We start from the raw sequence: 20,180 nt of genomic DNA, 5'->3' as shown, positions 1-20,180 counted from the left end.
ACTAGTTTTATGCTATGTTTTCAAGTTAGCAGTTTTCAAGTTTTAATAAGCGAGAAATTGTTTCATTTTTTTTTTATTAATTTATTTATTTATTTATGGCTGTGTTGGGTCTTCGTTTCTGTGCGAGGGCTTTCTATAGTTGCGGCAAGTGGGGACCACTCTTCATTGCAGTGCGCGGGCCTCTCACTATCGCGGCCTCTCTTGTTGCGGAGCACAGGCTCCAGACGCGCAGGCTCAGTAATTGTGGCTCACGGGCCCAGTTGCTCCGCGGCATGTGGGATCCTCCCAGACCAGGGCTCGAACCCGTGTCCCCTGCATTAGCAGGCAGACTCTCAACCACTGCGCCACCAGGGAAGCCCGAAATTGTTTCATTTTAAAAGATACATAGGGAAGAAAGGCTTGTAGTTTGAGCCAAATGGGAGAAGAAAGCCATTTTCATATGTGTGTGTGTGTGTGTGTGTGTGTATATATATATATATATATATATATATATATATATATATATATATATATATATATATATATATACACACACACACACACACATATACATGAAGTATAGATTTTCCAGCGGTTAGAGGAGGGTCATACATAGTGTTGGCTGCCTCTCAATATTCACAGTGATTTAGCACAAGCAGTGAAGTTGAGGAGAGTACTGGTTAAAAAAGTAGAGAATTCTGAATGATGCCATTAAATGCAAATACATCAACTTAACATCTTAGAATTTTCTTGAAAACCTTGCCAAAACAATAACGCACATTCTCCTAAAAGAAGGATAAGAGAATGCCAACAGCTCTTCCTGGCGCTGGCTAAATGAGCCCTACTGTTACTCTGAGAGAGACGGTCTCAGGGAAAAGCAGGCCCGGAGTCGCTTCCTTCAGGAGGGAAACCGGGCAGGTGCCCCCAGAAGGCCCTGAAGGACCAGGACAAAACTGAGAGCACCTGTGCTTTCCAGGATGAAGCAGGCAGGACATCTCCCACATTTCCTCTGCCTCTGTGCCAGGGCTTCTGCTTGCTCTGTAAGTAAAGCTGTCAGGGAAGCAGCAAACAGAGGCATTCTAGATAACTAATTCTAGGATTCTAGATAACTAATTCCCTAAAGCACTGGTCCTCACCTGGGCCGGTTTTGCCCTAGTGGCACTTGGCAGTGTCTGAAGGCATTCTTGATTGTCACAACTGGCAGGAGACTATTGGCATCTAGTGGGTAGAGGCCAGAAATGCTGCTCAATATCCCTCTATGCACAAAACAGCCCCACCACAAAGAATTATCCAGCTCCTAAATGCCAGCAGTGAAGGTTGAAAAGTCCTGCCCGAGGCATAGGGCCAGTTGGTGGAGTGGAATTTTAAGCATTGCTGTGGATGCAATATCAGTTGAGCCATTGGAACATTAAAGAAGTATGTGTGTTCACAAAAATAAACTCAAAATGGATTAGAGACCTAAATGTAAGACCGGACACTACAAAACTCTTAGAGGAAAACATAGGAAGAACACTGACATAAATCATAGCAAGATCTTTTTTGATCCACCTCCTAGAGTAATGGAAATAAAAACAAAAATAAACAAATGGGACCTAACGAAACTTAAAAGCTTTTGCAAAGCAAAGGAAACTACAATCAAGACGAAAAGACAACCCTCAGAATGGGAGAAAATATTTGCAAACGAATCAACGGACAAAGGATTAATCTCCAAAATACATACACACAGCTCATGCAGCTCAATATTAAAAAAACAAACAACCCAATCCAAAAATGGGCAGAAGACCTAAATAGACATGTCTCCAAAGAGGACATACAGATGGCCAAGAAGCACATGAAAAGCTGCTCAACATCACTAATTATTAGAAAAATGCAAATCAAAACTACAATGAGGTATCATCTCACATCAGTTAGAATGGGCATCATTAGAAAATCTGCAAACAATAAATGCTGGAGAGGGTGTGGAGAAAAGGGAACCCTCTTGCACTGTTGGTGGGAATGTAAATTGATACAGCCACTATGGAGAACAGTATGGAGGTTCCTTAAAAAACTAAAAATAGAATTACCATATGACCCAGCAATCCCACTACTGGGCATATACCCAGAGAAAACCATAATTCAAAAAGACACATGCACCCCAATGTTCACTGCAGCACTATTTACAATAGCCAGGTCATGGAAGCAACCTAAATGCCCATCGACAGATGAATGGATAAAGAAGATATGGTACATATATACAATGGACTATTACTCAACCATAAAAAGGAACGAAACTGGGTCATTTGTAGAGACATGGATGGATCTAGAGACAGTCATACAGAGTGAAGTAAGTCAGAAAGAGAAAAACAAATATCATATATTAATGCATATATGTGGAACCTAGAAAAATGATACAGATGAACCGGTTTGCAGGGCAGAAATAGAGACAGATGTAGAGAACAAACGTATGGACACCAAGGGGGGAAAGTGGTGGGGGGCGGGTGGTGGTGGTGGGATGAATTGGGAGATTGGGATTGACATGTATACACTAATATGTATAAAATAGATAACTAATAAGAACCTGCTGTATAAAAAATAAAATAAAATTCAAAACTTCCAAAAAAAAAGTATGTGTGTTCAGAACGTACAATACCCAGAATGACGCTGATGTAAACTGTGGGCTTTAAGTGATCATGACATGTCGGCGTAGGTTCATCATTTGTAACAAATGTCCACACCCTGGGGATGCTGATCCTGGGGGAGGCTGTGCATCTGTCGGGGGGGGGGAGGACAGGGGGCATATGGGTAATCTCTGTACCTTCCTCTCAATTTTGCTATGAACTTCAAACTGCTCTAAAAAATTGTCTTAAAAAAAAAAAAGTACGTGCGTTGTTTATAAAGAATGTGTTAGTAAAATTGAATTCTCATAGTCTTACGTAAAAAAATTTTTTTCTTAATCTCTTTAGGATTTTTACTATAAACAACTTTTGAAATGTACAAATTGAAATTCATTTAGATTTTTTTAAAATTTCACACTACAAAAGCCAGCATCCAGAGGAAATCTGATCGCAAATCTGTGACAAAAAGAACTGTTCACATTTTGAGTGTCTGGTAATGTTTACAGGCAAGTTAACTGCACTAAAATGACAGAATTAGGAAGGACCCTAGGTATTAATCCCCTCATTTTATAGAGCAGAGTCAACAATGTCCAGGGGCAAAGCTGGGCTATTAAAAAAAAAAAGTCTAGTTCTCAGCTCCTAGGAAAAAGGATGATGGTGCTAGTTTTACTTATTGCACTGGAGTTATCCTAAGACTGTATTCAGGAAGATATACAATAGCTTTGTTCTGGGAGATTAAACTTGAAAAGTAAATTTTTTGCTGTAACACCTCAAAGTGACACAAAATCAGTATGAGAGGCATGGTATAAATCTGCAGAGCAATGGTGTTTAGACTGGTGCAGTGGAAATTCAAGCAAAACAGGATGAGGAAAAGGGCCAGGGAATGAAGATGGCCCATGGATTAACAGGAGTCCCAAGCAAGGACCCTGAGTCGACAAGTTAGGAAACTGAGTTCTGAGGACTTTTAAAGAGTGAAGACCCATCAGACTCCAAATGACAACTGGCCGTGCCCACAGGATTTCTAGATGATTTTGAACAGCCAGGCATTCATTAAAGGGAAATGATCCAGCTATCTGTATTTGATCTGATCACCACGTTCAGGAAAACCACAGATCAAACCTCTATTTGATTTGTTTTACATACATTACCTCCTCATCTTCACCACATCCTATGTCAAATTGTTCCCATCTTACAGGAAGGAATGACATTCTGAAGCCTTCCTTCCTGCCTTATGTGATACTTTCCACCCAGTGCCCCAGCTGTTCCCTCACCTTGGAGATAAGTTGGCACCTTCAGATGCCCGAGGTGCACACCAGGCCTGACTAAACACAAGCTCTCTGTTGATTGGATTCTCCTTGGGTCACAGGAGAAAATGATCCCTGACCCTCATGAATTTGCTCAGGATAAAAAGAGATAATACCCAGAAGAGGCTTTGAACTCTTAGAACAGTGCCTTGCCAATTCACGTGGAATTATTGTATCGTGTGACCGGCTAGTGGAGCTCGGGTCAGAGTTTAGCCTGGGCATCAAGGGCACAGCACTGAATCTCTCCTGGCTCCAGTGCCCCAGTTAGCCTGGCAGACAGTGGGAGAGTGTTGCCCGTGGTACCAGGGACCACCCTCGTCTGCCCTCAATCACAGCCACAGGAGCCCGTTTCTTCCCCAGCTGACTTTTCCGTAGCCCCTAAACTGCAGCACTAAGGCTGCACTGGACCCAAGCCCAGACACCCAAAAAGTCCCAGATGCGAGGACTCCATCTGTGCAGCTCGGCCTGCTTGGCCAGCTGGGGGAGCCCGCAGGGAGATGGGCTGGGGCTCCGGCACTTCAGGAGAGGTTGAAAGCAAATTTGATTCTGGGTTCAAGTCATTTTATAGCATGGTCCTGGAAGTACAGGTAAATTTCACAATAGGGGGCAAAGTCCAGAATAAAAAGACCATAAAAATTAGGGAAAGTCTCCCTGAGTAGCCAAAGCCCTACATACTTGTCCAAATGTTGCCGGGTCTTATTCTGATTTAGGCTTCCCCTTGGCCTTGTCCCTCGTCTCTCCGTCAGATCTATACTCTATCTTTCTGAGGTTTCCAGCCCCTACGGCCCTGCCCTTGCCCAGGAGCATCCCCAGACCTCAGCCTGGCCTCACCCAGTAGTTGACCTCATGCCCTGCAGGAGCCCTCTGTCGGGTGCTGCCACAGTTCCACTCGGTGATTTTTTAAATTTCAAAAAAGAATAGGGGTTTGGAAAGCTTTACTAATGAGACAGCCAAACATAACAGAATGAGGGGTGAAACACAGAGCCCTCCATGCTTGGTTTGGGGAGGACTAGAGGAACCAAAACCTAACTGAGATCATCACCTGGAGGTAGGAAGAGGGCCATTGGCACTGAATTATAACATGCTTAACTCCTTAAAATGGCAGGATTTTTGTTAGTGACCTAGAACTCTAAGGGGGACTGCATTCTAGTCAACATTTAGCCTTTATCTAAACTTGGACATCAAAGACCAGTTTGGGATGTCCTGATTTAATCTGAATAGAAATTGGGACAAGGCCTAGAGTGACTATCCGCAGAGAAACAATTTAAACCACAGCTAACACAGATAAGATCCCAGAGGGCCTTTAACAGGTACTGGAATAATTACCTAAAGAAAAAGATGCCAAATGCAAAGCATTCTTATCTATTCACAGAGGGATCTTCTAGTCAACATTTCGTTGACCAAATTATTTGCTCAAAAAAGATACTACAAACCTTTAAATTTGGCCCTTCCTTTGTTCAAACTGGCTCTCCTCAATTCTAAATTATTATATGTTTACCCCCAAAGCTATAGAATTTATAACCCTTATCTCAACAAATGAGTTTTTCTTAAGAAAAAAACATTATGTTGTAACTTGGATCAGTTCAAATTGCCTCAAGATCTCAACAGGGAAGTACATCTGGGCTGAGCAGGTGGGCTTTGTCCCTCATACTGGTGGATACTTTTTCCCTCCCAATCAAACACTTTTGACTGCTTTACATAGTGATCTTATTCATTATTCTGCAGCTTATAAAGAGGGGCTTGAAAAACCACTGACTTAGGTGGGCAGGCTGCCAGAGCTGGAGGGTCCTCAAACAGTACTGGGTCCAAGACCTCCACTGTCCAGACACAGTGGGAAATCAGGGCCTCTTCTTGGGGATGAATCCAGATGGTTTCTTCATTCAGAGAAGAAAGAATGAGTAGAACCTGAAAACTGCTTCTAGACTGTAAAGTGTACGACCTCAAAAGGCAAAATACGCCTTTCAGTGACAGTTGTACTATAGTCACTCCTGCATTTCTGGTGTTTTGTAAAGACAAACCAACAAAACAAAACCAAAAAACCTAAACTTAAACAGACAAGACATCACAAAGACCAGTTATGGAAAGCAGATGTTTACAAATAGAGTCATATATTCTGTCTGCCCATCATTTAGGAGATGGAAAGCCTAGAGTTCAAGTACAACCTACCTTAAGCACATGCCAACTATGTAATTACAGAGCGGCTAAATGGTTATGCATATTACAAAATGGTTCTTCAGAGCATTTCTCTACATAGCATTGTCACTTCACATTTAAAATATAACTCATTTACAAAAGTTTAATTTATATACAACTTCAGGAAATATGCACTCGGGTAAAATGAGGGGAGAGGAAAGATGGAAGAAGGAAGAAAGTCACAGCCCCATTCCATACTTGTCTGTTTGGGGTTGTCGAGTTCCCAAATAGTAGTTATAAGGTAAGACTGGAGGAAGCATGTATGCTGACAATAATCACAGTGACATTTAAAAAAATAATAATTATTCTTAACCTGCCTCCCAAGATGAATTTTGTAGAATGGTAAGAAAAACTTCCCAGACACAAGAGACTAGCATGAGGCTATAATATATGAAATCTGGGACATATAGGAAACAAGGGGTACCGTACATCCATGGACATAATATAAGGATACGCCACCTTGGACAGAGGATATTCACTTGGACACAGGCTGGAATTTTCTCTTATAACATTGTTTCTATTGAAGCAGATCTTTGTTGCAAGAGAAAATGGGGCAACAGACAGACATCTGCCAGGTTCAAAAGATCAAGAAACGATATGGTCTACACACGCCCAGTACCCTTGGCTTAAGGCACTGGGGTTGAGGGGGCAGAAGGAGCCCCTGCGGGTTGGCTCAGGGCTGGCATGGGGGCATCCCTGAGGGAGGCCCTTCAGATTCCCCACCATCCACTTGTCTTCCAGTGCAGAGATAAGTCAGGCAGAGGCTGAGACTGGCATTACCAGTTTGCGTTTTGTAAATGGCTAAGCAATAGTAGCAGGTAACACATAAATATCGGGGCTTTGAGAGCACATCAAAACCCATGCAATGAGGTTCAATTTCCCCTGATTATACTACAAAAAAGCACCAGGGGAGAGGGGGAGAAAAGAGTGTACGAGAAGACGAGGAGGAGGAGGAGGAAGAGACTGGGGTTGGGGCAGGAGGGAGAGAGGGAAGAGAAGATGAACAACTTTCAGACGGTGCTTACTCCCAGGGAATTATATTGTGGCAACTCAGAGGAGTCTGTGAGTGGGAACGGCCATAACAACTCTGCTCACCGTGAGGGATGGCAAGAGAGGTCTTGACAATACTTTGGTCTCCAGCGTTTGGGGCCTGTTTGCCGGCTTGGCCGCTGTGAGAACGCGCTGTGGGATTTTCACGGGAGGTCTCGGCTCCCTGGCTTTGAATTTGGCTTTGTAGTTCTGCGCTCCTTGTTTCTGCACAAGCTGCAAGGTGGTGAGATAGCGAACACTGTTGCGCTGGGGAGGGCACACCAGGTGTTTTTCAGGCAGGAGGGACCAGGGCAGGCAGCAGGGCTCGGGACCGGCCAGCAGGGATGTCCGGGCCACCGGGGTGGGGAAAGGCTGCGTTTCCTTCACCCTGTGGTGCTTGGCCAGCTCACTGGGTCTCTTTTCACCTGTCCCGTCAACTGTTTTCACTCCACATGCACAAGCCACACGCCCATCCTTCGCCACGCTCGGCCCCTTCTCTTCCAGCTGCAAGGAAAAGTTCTGACTTTTCTTACCCGGCACATCCAAGCCATTTGGGGGTGAAGCCTTCAGGGCAGGTAGAACTAAAAGGGCCTTGGAAGTCAAGGAGTCTGCTACGGAGGCACTTCCGTCAGCGCCGGGGCTTCCGGGGTCCTTGCCCCTCACAGTCTCGGGAGTGGCCCAGTCTTCCAGGCACCAAATAAACTCTTTTATTTGCAGACTTTTTTTCTCTCCCTGACCGTAGGTGGGAAAGCAGATCTTGTTAACTTCCCGGTAGGCAGAGGTGGGGCCTGGGGGGGTGGCCAGAGTCAGGGAGAGGCTGCCTCCATCCTTCTCCGGCCCTGCCTCAGCCGGAGCTGAAGCCCCCGACTCCAACTTCCCCGCCTCCAACTGAAGGCTGGCCTCCAGGCTCCCTTGGGAGAGGCTGACACAGAGTAAACAGCTGCTGGCACTTTCTCCCATCTTCGCCTTTTTAAGCTTCTTCCTGGGCCAGATGCAGGCAGTTGGAGAAATCCTTCCCCAGCCTCGGACCTGCAAATAAAACAGCGTGTTACTCTCAGCTGAGCTGCCTAGACTCCAGTTGCCCCTACTTTGGCCCCATTCCCATTTTGGCTGTCCTATTTGAATCAATATTTCTCTAAAAATTGACTTAAATGTTTTAGTTTTAACTTTTCATGCCTAGCTTAGCCTCATACTAAGCAATAGTATCTGTAAGAGTATTTTTAAAGACGAAAATACTAAGCGATAGTATCTATAAATGGCCACATTGATGTGCTGACTCTACATTTTTTTAGGTGTGCATTAAAGTAAATTCAGAATTATTCAAATGAAATCAAAACTGTTTGTTCTTGTCCCCCCTGCCAGGCTTTCTTGTACTGCAGGCTCTGTTTACCACACCCGCGAGACTGCTGCTCGGAGGGGCTGAAGGAAAGGCAGAGCAGCAGAGGCAGACGCAGGGTCAGCATGGCCCAGGCACCCCCATGCCCGCGGCCACAGCCGGAGTCCCCCGGCTGACCCTGCCACAGGGGTCACAGGTAAACAGAGCTGTTAGATAAAAATACAAGACCGCATTCGGGATATACTTAAACAAATTAGGTTTACCGAAAGTCAAGTTCAGCTGGGTGTATTGTGTTTTCATTTGCTAAATCTGGCAAACTTATATGTTAAAAAAAAAAAAAGCAAAAATAGCTCCCACAATTTTACTATGTTGCAGGCACTGAGCTGAGGATCTCTTGGCATTCATTCATTTAATCCTCACAGGAGTGCTACAATTTAGGTCTTCTGATATCCAGGTTACAGAGGAGGAAACTGAGGCTCAACATATCCTTACAGCCAACAAGTCCTGGCACATTCAGAAGGTCTGTGCATCCCCAGGCAGAGGACGAGGAGAGGCTGTGAGGAGAAGCATTGTCTCCCGGGCCTGAAGATGGGGCCAGCCTCTGCTCCCCCTGCAGAAAAACATCCCTTTCCCATCATCCCCTCTTCACCCTCCACACCCTCTCCCCTCACGTGTCCAGCTCCCCAAATTCCTGTTAGAAATTCATAAGTGTCAAGAAGCACCCCTTTTTATTTTTTAAATTTTTTAAAGGGAACTTTATTTTTATTTATTTATTTATGGCTGCGTTGGGTCTTCTTTGCTGCGCAGGCTTTCTTTAGTTGCAGCGAGCGGGGGCTACTGTTCATTGCAGTGGGTGGGTTTCTCATTGCAATGTCTTCTCTTGTTGCAGAGCACGGGCTCTAGGCACGCGGGCTTCAGTAGTTGTGGCATGAGGGCTCAGTAGTCGTGGCTCATGGGGTCTAGTGCGCAGGCTCAGTAGTTGTGGCACACAGGCTTAGTTGCTACATGGCAGGTGGGATCTTCCCGATTCAGGGCTCGAACCCGTGTCCCCTGCATTGGCAGGCGGATTCTTAACCACTGCGCCACCAGGGAAGCCTGCAGCATCACTTTTTTAAAAAGTCTAGTAAGTGCTATAGGAGTCCAATACTTTCCTTTTTTTTTTTAAATATTTATTTATTTATTTTTGGCTGTGTTGGGTCTTTGTTTCTCTGCGAGGGCTTTCTCTAGTTGCGGCAAGTGGGGGCTACTCTTCATCGCGGTGCGCGGGCCTCTCACTATCGCGGCCTCTCTTGTTGCGGAGAACAGGCTCCAGACGCGCAGGCTCAGTTATTGTGGCTCACGGGCCTAGTTGCTCCGCGGCATGTGGGATCCTCCCAGACCAGGGCTCGAACCCGTGTGCCCTGCATTGGCAGGCAGATTCTCAACCACTGCACCACCAGGGAAGCCCCATCCAATACTTTCTTATTCCACAGGCCTAGCTCTTCCCAAAGCCGTGCTGCTGAAGCCTTGACTATGTTCTCATCAAAAAAAACCCATTTTCTTTAGCATAGTGAAGTCCCAGTTCTTGGACGGCTACAAGGCCGCTGCCCAGCACCGCACGCTGAGTCAGCCTGAGCACATCTTCCCCAGCTTCCCCCTCCCTCTGCCTCTGTTCCGGGAACCCCGTCACTTCATGAGCTGCATGGTCGGCACTGCATCTTCAAGAGGACCATGCTGCTTGCTTCACACCTCACTGCTCTCGGCCCTGGCTCCCCAGGTGGTTTTCCAGCTTTTACAGAAAAGCAAGGGTCCCAGCCCATTTGCTAACAGGTCCTCAGGCTGACAGCCTCTCTCCAGATGGTGGCTTTGGTGGAGTGAGGCAAGTCGCTTGGTCCCCACCTCCAGCCAGGCAAGGGGATTTGTCTCCAGGCTGTGTGTGTGGAAAAGGCCAACTTTGGCTTAACGGGATGTTGAGTGAGGGGAGCCTAAAATGTGGAGCAACCCCTGAGCTTTTGTCTTTCTGAATCTATTAAACAGGCCCAACTGAGTCAGCGAAGGCTCCCCAGTTGCCTGACCCTAAGAGTCACCTGAGCTGCTTTTCAAAATCCAGATTCCCAAGGCCCACCCCAACCTACTAAGCCAGTACTCAGGGGAGGGGCTTCGGAAGGGTCAGGGAATTCCTGGGAAGGTAGATTTTAAAAAGCACCCCAGGGACTTCCCAGGTGGTGCACTGGTTAAGAATCCTCCTACCAATGCAGGGGACGTGGGTTCGATCCCTGGTCTGGGAAGATCCCACATGCCGCCAAGCAGCTAAGCCCATGAGCCACAACTACTGAGCCTGCGTGCCACAGCCACTGAAGTCCGCGTGCCTAGAGCCTATGCTGCGCAACAAGAGAAGCCACCGCGATGAGAAGCCCGCAGTGAAGAGTATCCCCCACTCGCCGCAACTAGAGAAAGCCCGCGTGCAGCAACGAAGACCCAACACAGCCAAAAATAAATTAATTAATTAAAAAATAAAATAGGGCTTCCCTGGTGGCGCAGTGGTTGAGAATCTGCCTGCCAATGCAGGGGACACGGGTTCGAGCCCTGGTCTGGGAAGATCCCACATGCCGCGGAGCAACTGGGCCCGTGAGCCACAACTACTGAGCCTGCGCGTCTGGAGCCTGTGCTCCGCAACAAGAGAGGCCGCGATAGTGAGAGGCCCGCGCACCGCGATGAAGAGTGGCCCCCGCTTGCCGCAACTGGAGAAAGCCCTCGCACAGAAACGAAGACCCAACACAGCCAAAAATATAAATAAATAAATAAATAAAACAAAAAACCACTGCTTGCTTATAAAAAATAAATAAATAAATAAATAAAATAAATAAATAAAATAAAATAAAATAAATACATCTTTTTAAAAAAATAAATAAATAAAATAAAAAGCACCCCACATGGGCGTTCCCTGGCAGTTCAGTGGTTAGGACTCGGCGCTTTCACTGCAGAGGCCCAGGGTTCAATCCCTGGTCCAGAAACCAAGATCCAGCAAGCTGCAAGGTGCAGCCAAAAACAAAGGCACCCCGCATGAGCCTTGGGCCGAGGCTGATACAGAGGATCTACATCTCCGGGATGTTCAGATGGCCTGGCAGGGGATCCAAGTCCCAGGGCAGGGGGCAATGACACCTTGCCTTTTTGGTCCTTACAGGTGAGGTATCACAGGTAAGCTGGGTGTTTCCAAAAAGGTCTGGATGTCTGCCAGGACTTCGAGCCCAGCTGCAGTGCAAGGTGACTGTGCCTCCCTCCTGACTGTCCACAGAGCCGCCAAGTGGTGTGGGCGTCCCCAGGCTGCCACGGGGAGAAACAGCAGGGTAGTGATAGGAAAGGCTCCTGCACTGGGTCAGCCTGGGTCAACATTGTGCAGCCCTGAGGCATCCCATCATCTGGCTCCTGTGAGGTCCCTTGGCTCTGCAAGCATAAGAAACTCTCACGAATTGCTACCAGCAAAGTGTTCTCTGTCCTCCTCTAAATGCCGGCCCAGGGGTCCCTGGCACCAGCACAGAAAGGGTCAGGGGGACATGAGCCATTGCAGGAAGGCAGCCTTTGCAGGGGGCGGGGACAGACCTCAGTCACCCCTCCTGAGGCAAGGCTGTCTGAGAGGTGGGGTAGGGCTGGGTGGGCAGGGGTCGGGGGCTGGGCAGAGAGAGCAAAGAGTAGCAGGCAGCAGGCAGGAGGAAATGGTGTGGCAGGATCGTACCAGACAGAGTGTGAACAGCAAACGTACTCTCAGCATGTTGTGCGGGGCAATTTTTCCAATTAAAAGAAAATTCTTTTCCAACAGCCCTTGGATGTATATTTCAAAGTAATTACCTTGAATAGTAAACTGAACCTTCTAAGCTTAGAAAGTTTTCCATGCTTAAATAGAACTCTCTACCACCTTGACTTACCTGACCTGGGAGTGTGTGTATAGGAGGTCATATATGCTTAACAAGGTGGTGGGGGGGCATACAGTAGAGAGAGCACCAGAGGAGGCTCTGAACACACATTCTTGCAACTGTCAAGTGGACTTGGGTAGAGTCACTCTGCCTTATTTTGGCCTCAGTTTCCATATTTATAAAATAAACCAATTAGATCAAGGTTTCTCAACATTGGCACTACCAACATTGGGGGCTTTTTATGGGTTGCATGTTTGGGTACCCTCCCCCGGCAAATTTCTATGTTGAAACCCTAATCCCCAGTGTGATGGTATTTGGAGGTGGGTGTTTGGGAGGTATTAGGGTATTAGGTCATTTAGGTATTAGATGAGGTCAAGACGGCAGGGCCCTCGTGATGGGATTAATGCCCTTATAAGAAAAGGAGGGGACTTCCCTGGCGGTCCAGTGGTTAAGACTCCACACTTCCACTGCAGGGGGCAAGGGCTCGGTCCCTGGTTGGGGAACTAAAGATCCTGCATCCCGCATGCTGCGTGGCACAGCCAAAAAATAATAAAATAAAATGAAATAGGGCTCTCACCAAGAACCCAACCATGCTGGCACCCTGACCTCAGACTGAGAAATAAATGTCTGTTGCTTAAGCTACCCAGTCTATGGTATTCTATTACAGCAGCCCAAGGTAAGACAAGGCTGGATCATTTCTTTTTTTTTTTTTGGCTTCGTGGCATGTGGGATCTTAGTTCCCCTACCAGGGATCGAACATGCACCCCCTGCAATAGAAGGACAGAGTCTTAACCACTAGACCGCAAGGGAAGTCCCAAGGCTGGACCATTTCTTGCGGTGGGAGCCACCCTGGGCATTGTAGGATGTGGAGCAGCACCCCTGGCCTCTACCCACTACATCCAGTAGCATCCCCTCTCCCTCCCCACCAGTTGTGTCACTACCAAGTGAGAATCATTGGATTAGACCAAATTCCCTTACAGTTCTAAATTTAGAACTGTATTTCTATTACTAATTCTAAGAATAGTTTAAGAATCAACCCACAGGGTTCTGAGTAGAACCACCAGGATAAAAATCTCAGTTCTCTTGGGGAATTAAGTAGCTTGGGTTAAGTTAAGTAGCTTGGGTTCTGGAGTCCAGAAGAGCTGGGTTCAAGCCCTGCCTTGACCACTGCCTGGGTGATCTTTGACACATTTCACCTTTTGGGTGCTTTGGTATCCTTGTCCAAGAAGTGAGGCTGCCTCACATAATATTATGCCTCACATAATACCTACCTCACAGAACTATTGAGAAGGTGAATGAATTGATGTATGTAAAGCATTCAGTACTGTGCTTGCCAATAGTGAGTGGCCATAAATACTCAATAAAAGGTACAGCTATTATCATCATTAACATTCTACCTCTGTTCCAAAAGGTTTCTATATTTCATCGTTTACACATTTTTTTTTTTTTTTGGCAACAGTAACTATTTTTGAAAATAGTAAAAGAAAAGGCTTGTGTCAAAACACTGACATGCAAGAGACCTAACTCAAGAAAATACTCACTGCTTCTTCCCATCCAGTTCCAATGACAAACTCTTTGGCTTCTTCATCTTGTTCAAGTGTAATGTCACTGATATTGAGAAGACAACAAACATGATTCTTTTCACTTCTTTCATCTGGACAAGTATAGATTAATTCAGTTTCTTCTGTGCTTTGAATTTCAGTATTTTCACTATTTTCTAATTCAGTCTTGTTTTTCGGACCGAGATCCATTACTGTGATGGTTGCTTAAAGTCTTTAACATCTTCTTCCTGTGGTTTGAAATCCAAATTGAACTTAGCATTTAATATTGTTTTTTTTTTTCAAAAAAAAAAAAGGAATTCAACAACTCAGGTGAAATATCTTCAAGATACGTTCAGGAATAGACAGAAGAAATATTACAAAATCATCCGTTGCCAGCTATTGACATTGTAAAAGATAAGGCTAATTTTAAAGACTGATGGATTTAAAGACCAAAGTTGGAAGTGAAGAAAAGAGGGTAGAAAGATGTTACCACAGACTCTGTCTCTGGTGATGGAGTACCAAGTGCCCCTACAGAGTAGGAATGTAGAGTTAAGCATCCCTACCCTCCACTCCCAAAACATCCGAATGATACTATGCTAATATGAAGAGAACCACTGTGCTATGTGTGACTGATGCATCCCAGCCGCCTCCTCTGTCCTGTCCCAACAACCCTGGATGTCGGCTTGGGGATCCTTTGGCTTCTGAGGAAGCTGGTGGAGAATGTGGTCAAAGCTAAGTCAATTGGTTCACCCTCATCCACCCTATATGAAGGTGTCCGCATAGAGAGGGGAACTTTGGACACAGACATGCTTAGAGGGAAGACAGTGTGAGGAGACTCAGGGACGAGACGGTCATCTACAAGTCAAGGAGAGAGGCCTGGAACACATCCCTCCCTCACAGCCTCAGAAGGTACCAACCCAGGGGGAGGGATAAATTAGGAGTCTCGGATTAACATATACACACTGCCATGTGTAAAACAGATAACCAGCAAGGACCTACTCTATAGCACAGGGAACCATACTCAATATTTTATAATAACCTATAAGGGAAAAGAATCTGAAAAAGAATATATATAGTCTTTCTGAAAAAGAATATATATATTATAGATATAATTATATATTATATCTATAATAGATATATAACTGAATCATTTTGCTGTACACCTGAAAGTAACACAACACTGTAAATCAATTATACTTCAATTTAACAAAAAAAAAAGTGAGGGACTTCCCTCGCGGTCTAGTGGTTAAGACTCCGCACTCCCAATGCAGGGGGCACAGGTTCGATCCCAGGTCAGGGAACTAAGATCCCACATGCTGCACAGCGTGGTCAAAACAAACAAACAAACAAACAAACAAACAAAGTGAAAAGACAACCCAGAAAAAAAAAGAGAAGGAACGAACCCTGCCAACACCTTGGCTTTGGACTCCAAGTCTCTAGAACTGAGACAGTAAACTTCTGTTGTCTGTGGTGCTTCGTGGTGGCAGTCCTAGCGAACTGATAGAGTAGGTGGTGGTGATGATGGTGTTGGTGGTTGTGGTGGTGGTAGGTGGTGGTGATGATGATGCTGTCTATCTTTAGCTGATGTTTTTCCAGGTTGAAAAATAGGACTTGGCATTCATAATCCACCCAAAGTGCTAGGAAAGTTATAATCCTTATCAGGAGAGCACAGACTCGGGTTCCAATCAGCCAGGGTTCCAATCCTATGTCCTAGCTGTGTGTTTTGTCGGGCGAGTTACTTTTCCAGGTCTGTTTACTCATCTATAAAACCAGCATGATTGTAATACAGTCCCACAGATGGGTTCCTCCTGGGGACCCCGCAAGCTGTGTGGATGTACTCTAATGCCCAGGCAATGACTACCGATATTACATCAGCACAATGGCTGCTGATGAATGGCCAGGGCCTTCCTGAGGAAAACTTTGCTTGTAATGAGACAGAGGCCACTGGGGACCACACGCCTTGCTCTCTCACTCCAAAGTGACCCCTGCCAGAAGCATACATTTTCACTTTCTGTCTAGGTAGAGATCAGCAACTTCTTATAACAATATCTGTTTAATTACCATTTTGGCTTTTTCACATAGGCTTAAAATGGCATTTTGATGCTAATAAAGTTCCATTTACCTATGGAAGGTCAAATATCTTTGGGCATCCTAATCTTTTCCAATATTACATCAGAGGAAATGAATGAAAGCTGAAAGGGAAAGAAATGATATTACAAGTGACTGAAAACTAGAAGCACTATTCTGTTTCCAAACAGAAGTATGATTAAGGACCAGACATATTGTGCAAACCAGCCTGGGCCTTTCATATTGTGAAATTTCACTTTAGTTGCTGCCCAGGCCAAAGAAGCTCCTGTAAGTACACTCATACCTTTGTAATTTTGAATTACAAATGCAAATACCACAGAACCCATAGACCTAACAAGTGTACAATTGGAAAGAAAAAAAGAAGAGAATCAAAAGCGAAGTCATTTCTTAAATAATAAAATAAATTTGAACTTGTGGTCAATAGAGCAAAGAAATAGATACTGTTTAGGAGAGATTAAGTATAGTTAGAATGTTCAAATCAATAAGAAAAATGTTCTGTGCTTGAAGTATCTCCACTGACAAGGCGCTCACTACTTAAAGAGACTGTTCCAATGGCAAAATACTCTAATTTACTGATTCCTGAACTCGGCTGCACCTTGGAATCATCTGGGGAACTTTATAAAAAGTAAAAATGCCCAGACTATACCCACAGAAATTCTGATTATAGTCAGTCGGGGCACAGCCTAGCCATCAGAATTTTTAAAATCACCCTAGGTAATTGTAAAATCCTGCAAAGTTGGAGAACTACTGCTCTGTTAGAAAGAGCATCCTTATATTGAACTAGGACTTCTTTCCCTGCCCACTCAACATCGTCTACTCCCTGGTCCTTGTTTTGCCCTCCAGACGAAGGCAGGAAGCCTTCCCATCCACGGATGGGTTTCTGGAGGTCTGTGATGCCTCTGCAAACGCTCAGTCATTTTTGGGGGGAGGGGCTTGCATCAGAGGTACAAAGCAGTCTGTCACTACAGAGGATTGAAGAATCACTGATCCAGAGACTGGCCACTGCCTCAGCCTCCCAACAGCCCTATGAAAATGTTCCATGTAGTCTTCTCTCTTACAGGTTAACCATCTCCAGCTCCTCCATCTACTTCTCACATGTCATAAGAATATGTGAAATCTGAGGGGAAGACTATATCCCTGTCTCTATCTCTATATCTAGAGAGAAGAACTGAAGAGGCCAAAGATGCGGTATTAGGTGAGCCCCCCCCCCTTTTTTTTTGGCTGCACTGGGTCTTCGTTGCTGTGCTCGGGCTTTCTCTAGTTGTGGAGAGTGGGGGCTACTCTTCATTGCGGTGCGCGGGCTTCTCATTACGGTGGCTTCTCTTGTTGCGGAGCACGGGCTCTAGGTTCGCGGGCTTCAGTAGTTGTGGTGCACGGGCTTAGCTGCTCCGCGGCCTGTGGGATCTTCCTGGACCAGGGTTCGAACCCGTGTCCCCTGCATTGACAGGCATATTCTTAACCACTGGACCACCAGGGAAGGCCCAAGCCCCTATTTTAGAGTCAGTAGAGGGAATTCGCTGGCGGGTCAGTGGTTAGGACTCCACGTTCCCACTGCAGGGGGCACAGATTCAATCCCTGGTCGGGGAACTAAGATCCCTCATGCCACAGCCAAACAAACAAACAAAAAGAAAGAAACAAAAATCAACAACAACAACAAAAACTAGAGTCAGTTAGAAGATGGACCTGGTGAAGGCACCAGAAGAAGTTCCAGTCATATTATATTACCAAGTGCCAAAGGAAACCCAGGTAACAACAATAATTTAATAATAAAACTTACTGTTACACAGCTCTTACTATGTGCCAGGCACTGCTATATGCACTTTACTTATTTGTTATAAATACTACATTTTTATTGGGCTGGCCAAAAAGTTCGTTCGGGTTCTCCTATAACATCTTACGGAAAAACCTGAACGAATTTTTGGGCAACCCAATATAACTACTTTGCTCATTTAATGGGGGATCATGGGAACTATACTGACTCCTTATGACTGAAAACAAAGTATCATCTCTGAGTTGTTAAATGCAGTATTCTTAGTCAAATGGTCAGATTACTGCATACCAGATTGCTAGGTGCTCCTCTGGAACACTGGTGTTCTCAAGCTGCGTCAAGATGTTCCACTACTAAAACAGAATATTGATGGGCTTTTCCTAATTAGAAAAAATTCAGTAAGTGTAAAGAATCATCTTAATTTTCAGTTTTCCTCCTATAAGCATGCCTTCAAGATTTTTAAAAATATTTAATTAGTTTATTTATTTATTTTGGCTGCGTCGGGTCTTAGTCGCAGCACGTGGGATCCTGTTGCAACATAGTTGTGGCATGCAGACTCTTAGTTGTGCCACGCAGGCGGGATCTAGTTCCCCGACCAGGGATGGAACCCGGGCCCCCTGCACTGGGAGCTCAGAGTCTTACCCACTGGACCACCAGGAAGGTCCCGTGCCTTCGAGATTTATTGCCCATTCTTGTCCTCCAGCTCATGTAAGAGATGACAAATAGAAATGTGCAAGAAGCAATCAAAGGTCAACTGAAAGAGTGGATATGTGATTTCTTACAAATTACATACAGTTTTCCTTTTATGTTGGAATGCAGAAATCTGCAGTGATATAATACTCATTTTCTGATGATAAAATTATGCCTTGTTTATAGATTTGAAGTAAATCAGAACTCATGTTCTTCCACTTCTTGATTTCCACGGAGATTTACTACCTGATTTGGTTTAAGAATCACTGGTATAAAGTATACATAAAAGTCCATATGTTTTCCAAGAAAATTACATCAAGAAAACACAAAGATCACAGTGAAAATGATCCCATGGAAAATGCATTTGCAGATGCAACTAGAAAATTGGATTTGGAGTACAAAGCAGGAAGGCACACAGATGTATGCCAGAAGGTATTAAATTCTCTGACATACACTATTGAAGTGGCTAGAACTGAAATGTACAGAGAAGAAAATTTTGACTGAGGTGCAAGCCCCGAAAGTACATGTTTGGATAAACAAGAATAAACCCAAAGAAAAACTGATCCAAGGAACTTAAGATATGTGGAAATGAAATAAAGAAGATGAATGAGAGTCTAAGAGCCTATGGAAATTCAGTATGATACAGAAAATACCTTTTCTAATAGCATTTAAAGTACACAGAAATGGGATTTCCCTGGTGGTGCAGTGGCTAAGAATCCGCCTGCCAATGCAGGGGACACGGGTTCGAGCTCTGGTCCGGGAAGATCCCACATGCCGCGGGGCAAATAAGCCCGTGTGCCACAACTACTGAGCCTGCGCTCTAGAGGCCGCAAGCCACAACTACTGAGCCCGTGTGCCACAACTACTGAAGCCCATGCTCCTAGAGCCCATGCTCCGCAACAAGAGAAGCCACCACAGTGCGAAGCCCCTGCACCGCAACTAAGAGTAGCCCCTGCTCACCGCAACTAGCGAAAGCCCACATGCAGCAACGAAGACCCAACACAGCCAAAAATAAATAAATAAATTTGCAAAAAAAAAAAAAAAGTAAACAGAAATGGAAAGAAAATGATCAGCAAAAAACCTGTAAAGTAGGTTATTATTTTACCAATTAAACATAAGCCGTTATGATTTGCTTCAAAATAATCCTGCAAGGGGGTGGGTGTGACCGTGGTTAGAGAGAGAATGAGGAAATAAAAGTAGCCACAAATTCTGTTTGTTGTAGAAGGGTATGAGGACACGGAGGTTAATTGCACTATTCTCTCTACTTCTATGTCACTGTGAAATTTTCCATAATAACATGTTTTTTTTTAAGCCATTGTGTTATCAGAATATGGTGGAGGTGAGTGAAGCATGAATTTTGACCTTAAGCAAACTGAAGTAAATATATCAAAGAATAGATTACACGGTTTGTATAATTTTAAACTGGAGTAAAGACCTTGAAGAGGGACTTATATAAAGAGAACAGATGTACCACAAAGTCAAAAAATATCAGAGAATAAAGCTTACGAAGGTGATTTGGAGACACTCCATAAATAATTGGCCAACTACTCATAAGTCAAAGTACTCAAAGCCTTCTCATTGAATTTACTGAATGCAAAAGAAAGGGCTTGAAATGCAGAGGAAAAAAAAGTAGACATTACCTTCCAGATCTCTGACTCCGCACTATGATGGTGTAGTTTGTTAATGAACTAAGAAGTACAGAGACTACCAAATGCCTTTTTGTTATTCATCTGGCAAAATCAATGGAGCTTTGACAGCCTAACCAATC

The 20,180-nt window shown here is 44.8% G+C and overlaps 1 protein-coding gene across 8 annotated transcripts in view; it reads right to left on the bottom strand.

Annotated features, from left to right (window-relative positions):
- LOC309616132 (uncharacterized protein C16orf46) overlaps positions 1-20,180 on the bottom strand; it is a 33,135-nt gene that overhangs the window by 4,660 nt on the left and 8,295 nt on the right. For 2 of the 8 annotated variants that reach the window (XM_082366365.1, XM_082366369.1), the window contains exons 2-3: positions 13,867-14,114; positions 18-8,128 (exon numbers count right to left, since the gene is read on the bottom strand). In XM_082366365.1, the coding sequence (XP_082222491.1) occupies positions 7,121-8,128; positions 13,867-14,076 (1,218 nt within the window). In that variant the 5' untranslated portion in view covers positions 14,077-14,114 and the 3' untranslated portion in view covers positions 18-7,120. Of the gene's footprint in view, positions 1-17; positions 8,129-13,866; positions 14,115-15,093; positions 15,183-15,269; positions 17,238-20,180 lie in introns of those variants that run through there. The other 6 variants (XM_082366368.1, XM_082366364.1, XM_082366363.1 and 3 more) reach the window with 6 other exon arrangements.

Source organism: Balaenoptera borealis (genome assembly GCF_965194805.1).
Source record: "Balaenoptera borealis genome assembly, chromosome: 19".
Taxonomy (NCBI): Eukaryota; Metazoa; Chordata; class Mammalia; order Artiodactyla; family Balaenopteridae; genus Balaenoptera; species Balaenoptera borealis.
Note: the sequence above shows the minus strand (reverse complement) of the source record. Positions and strands in the feature narration are given on the sequence as shown.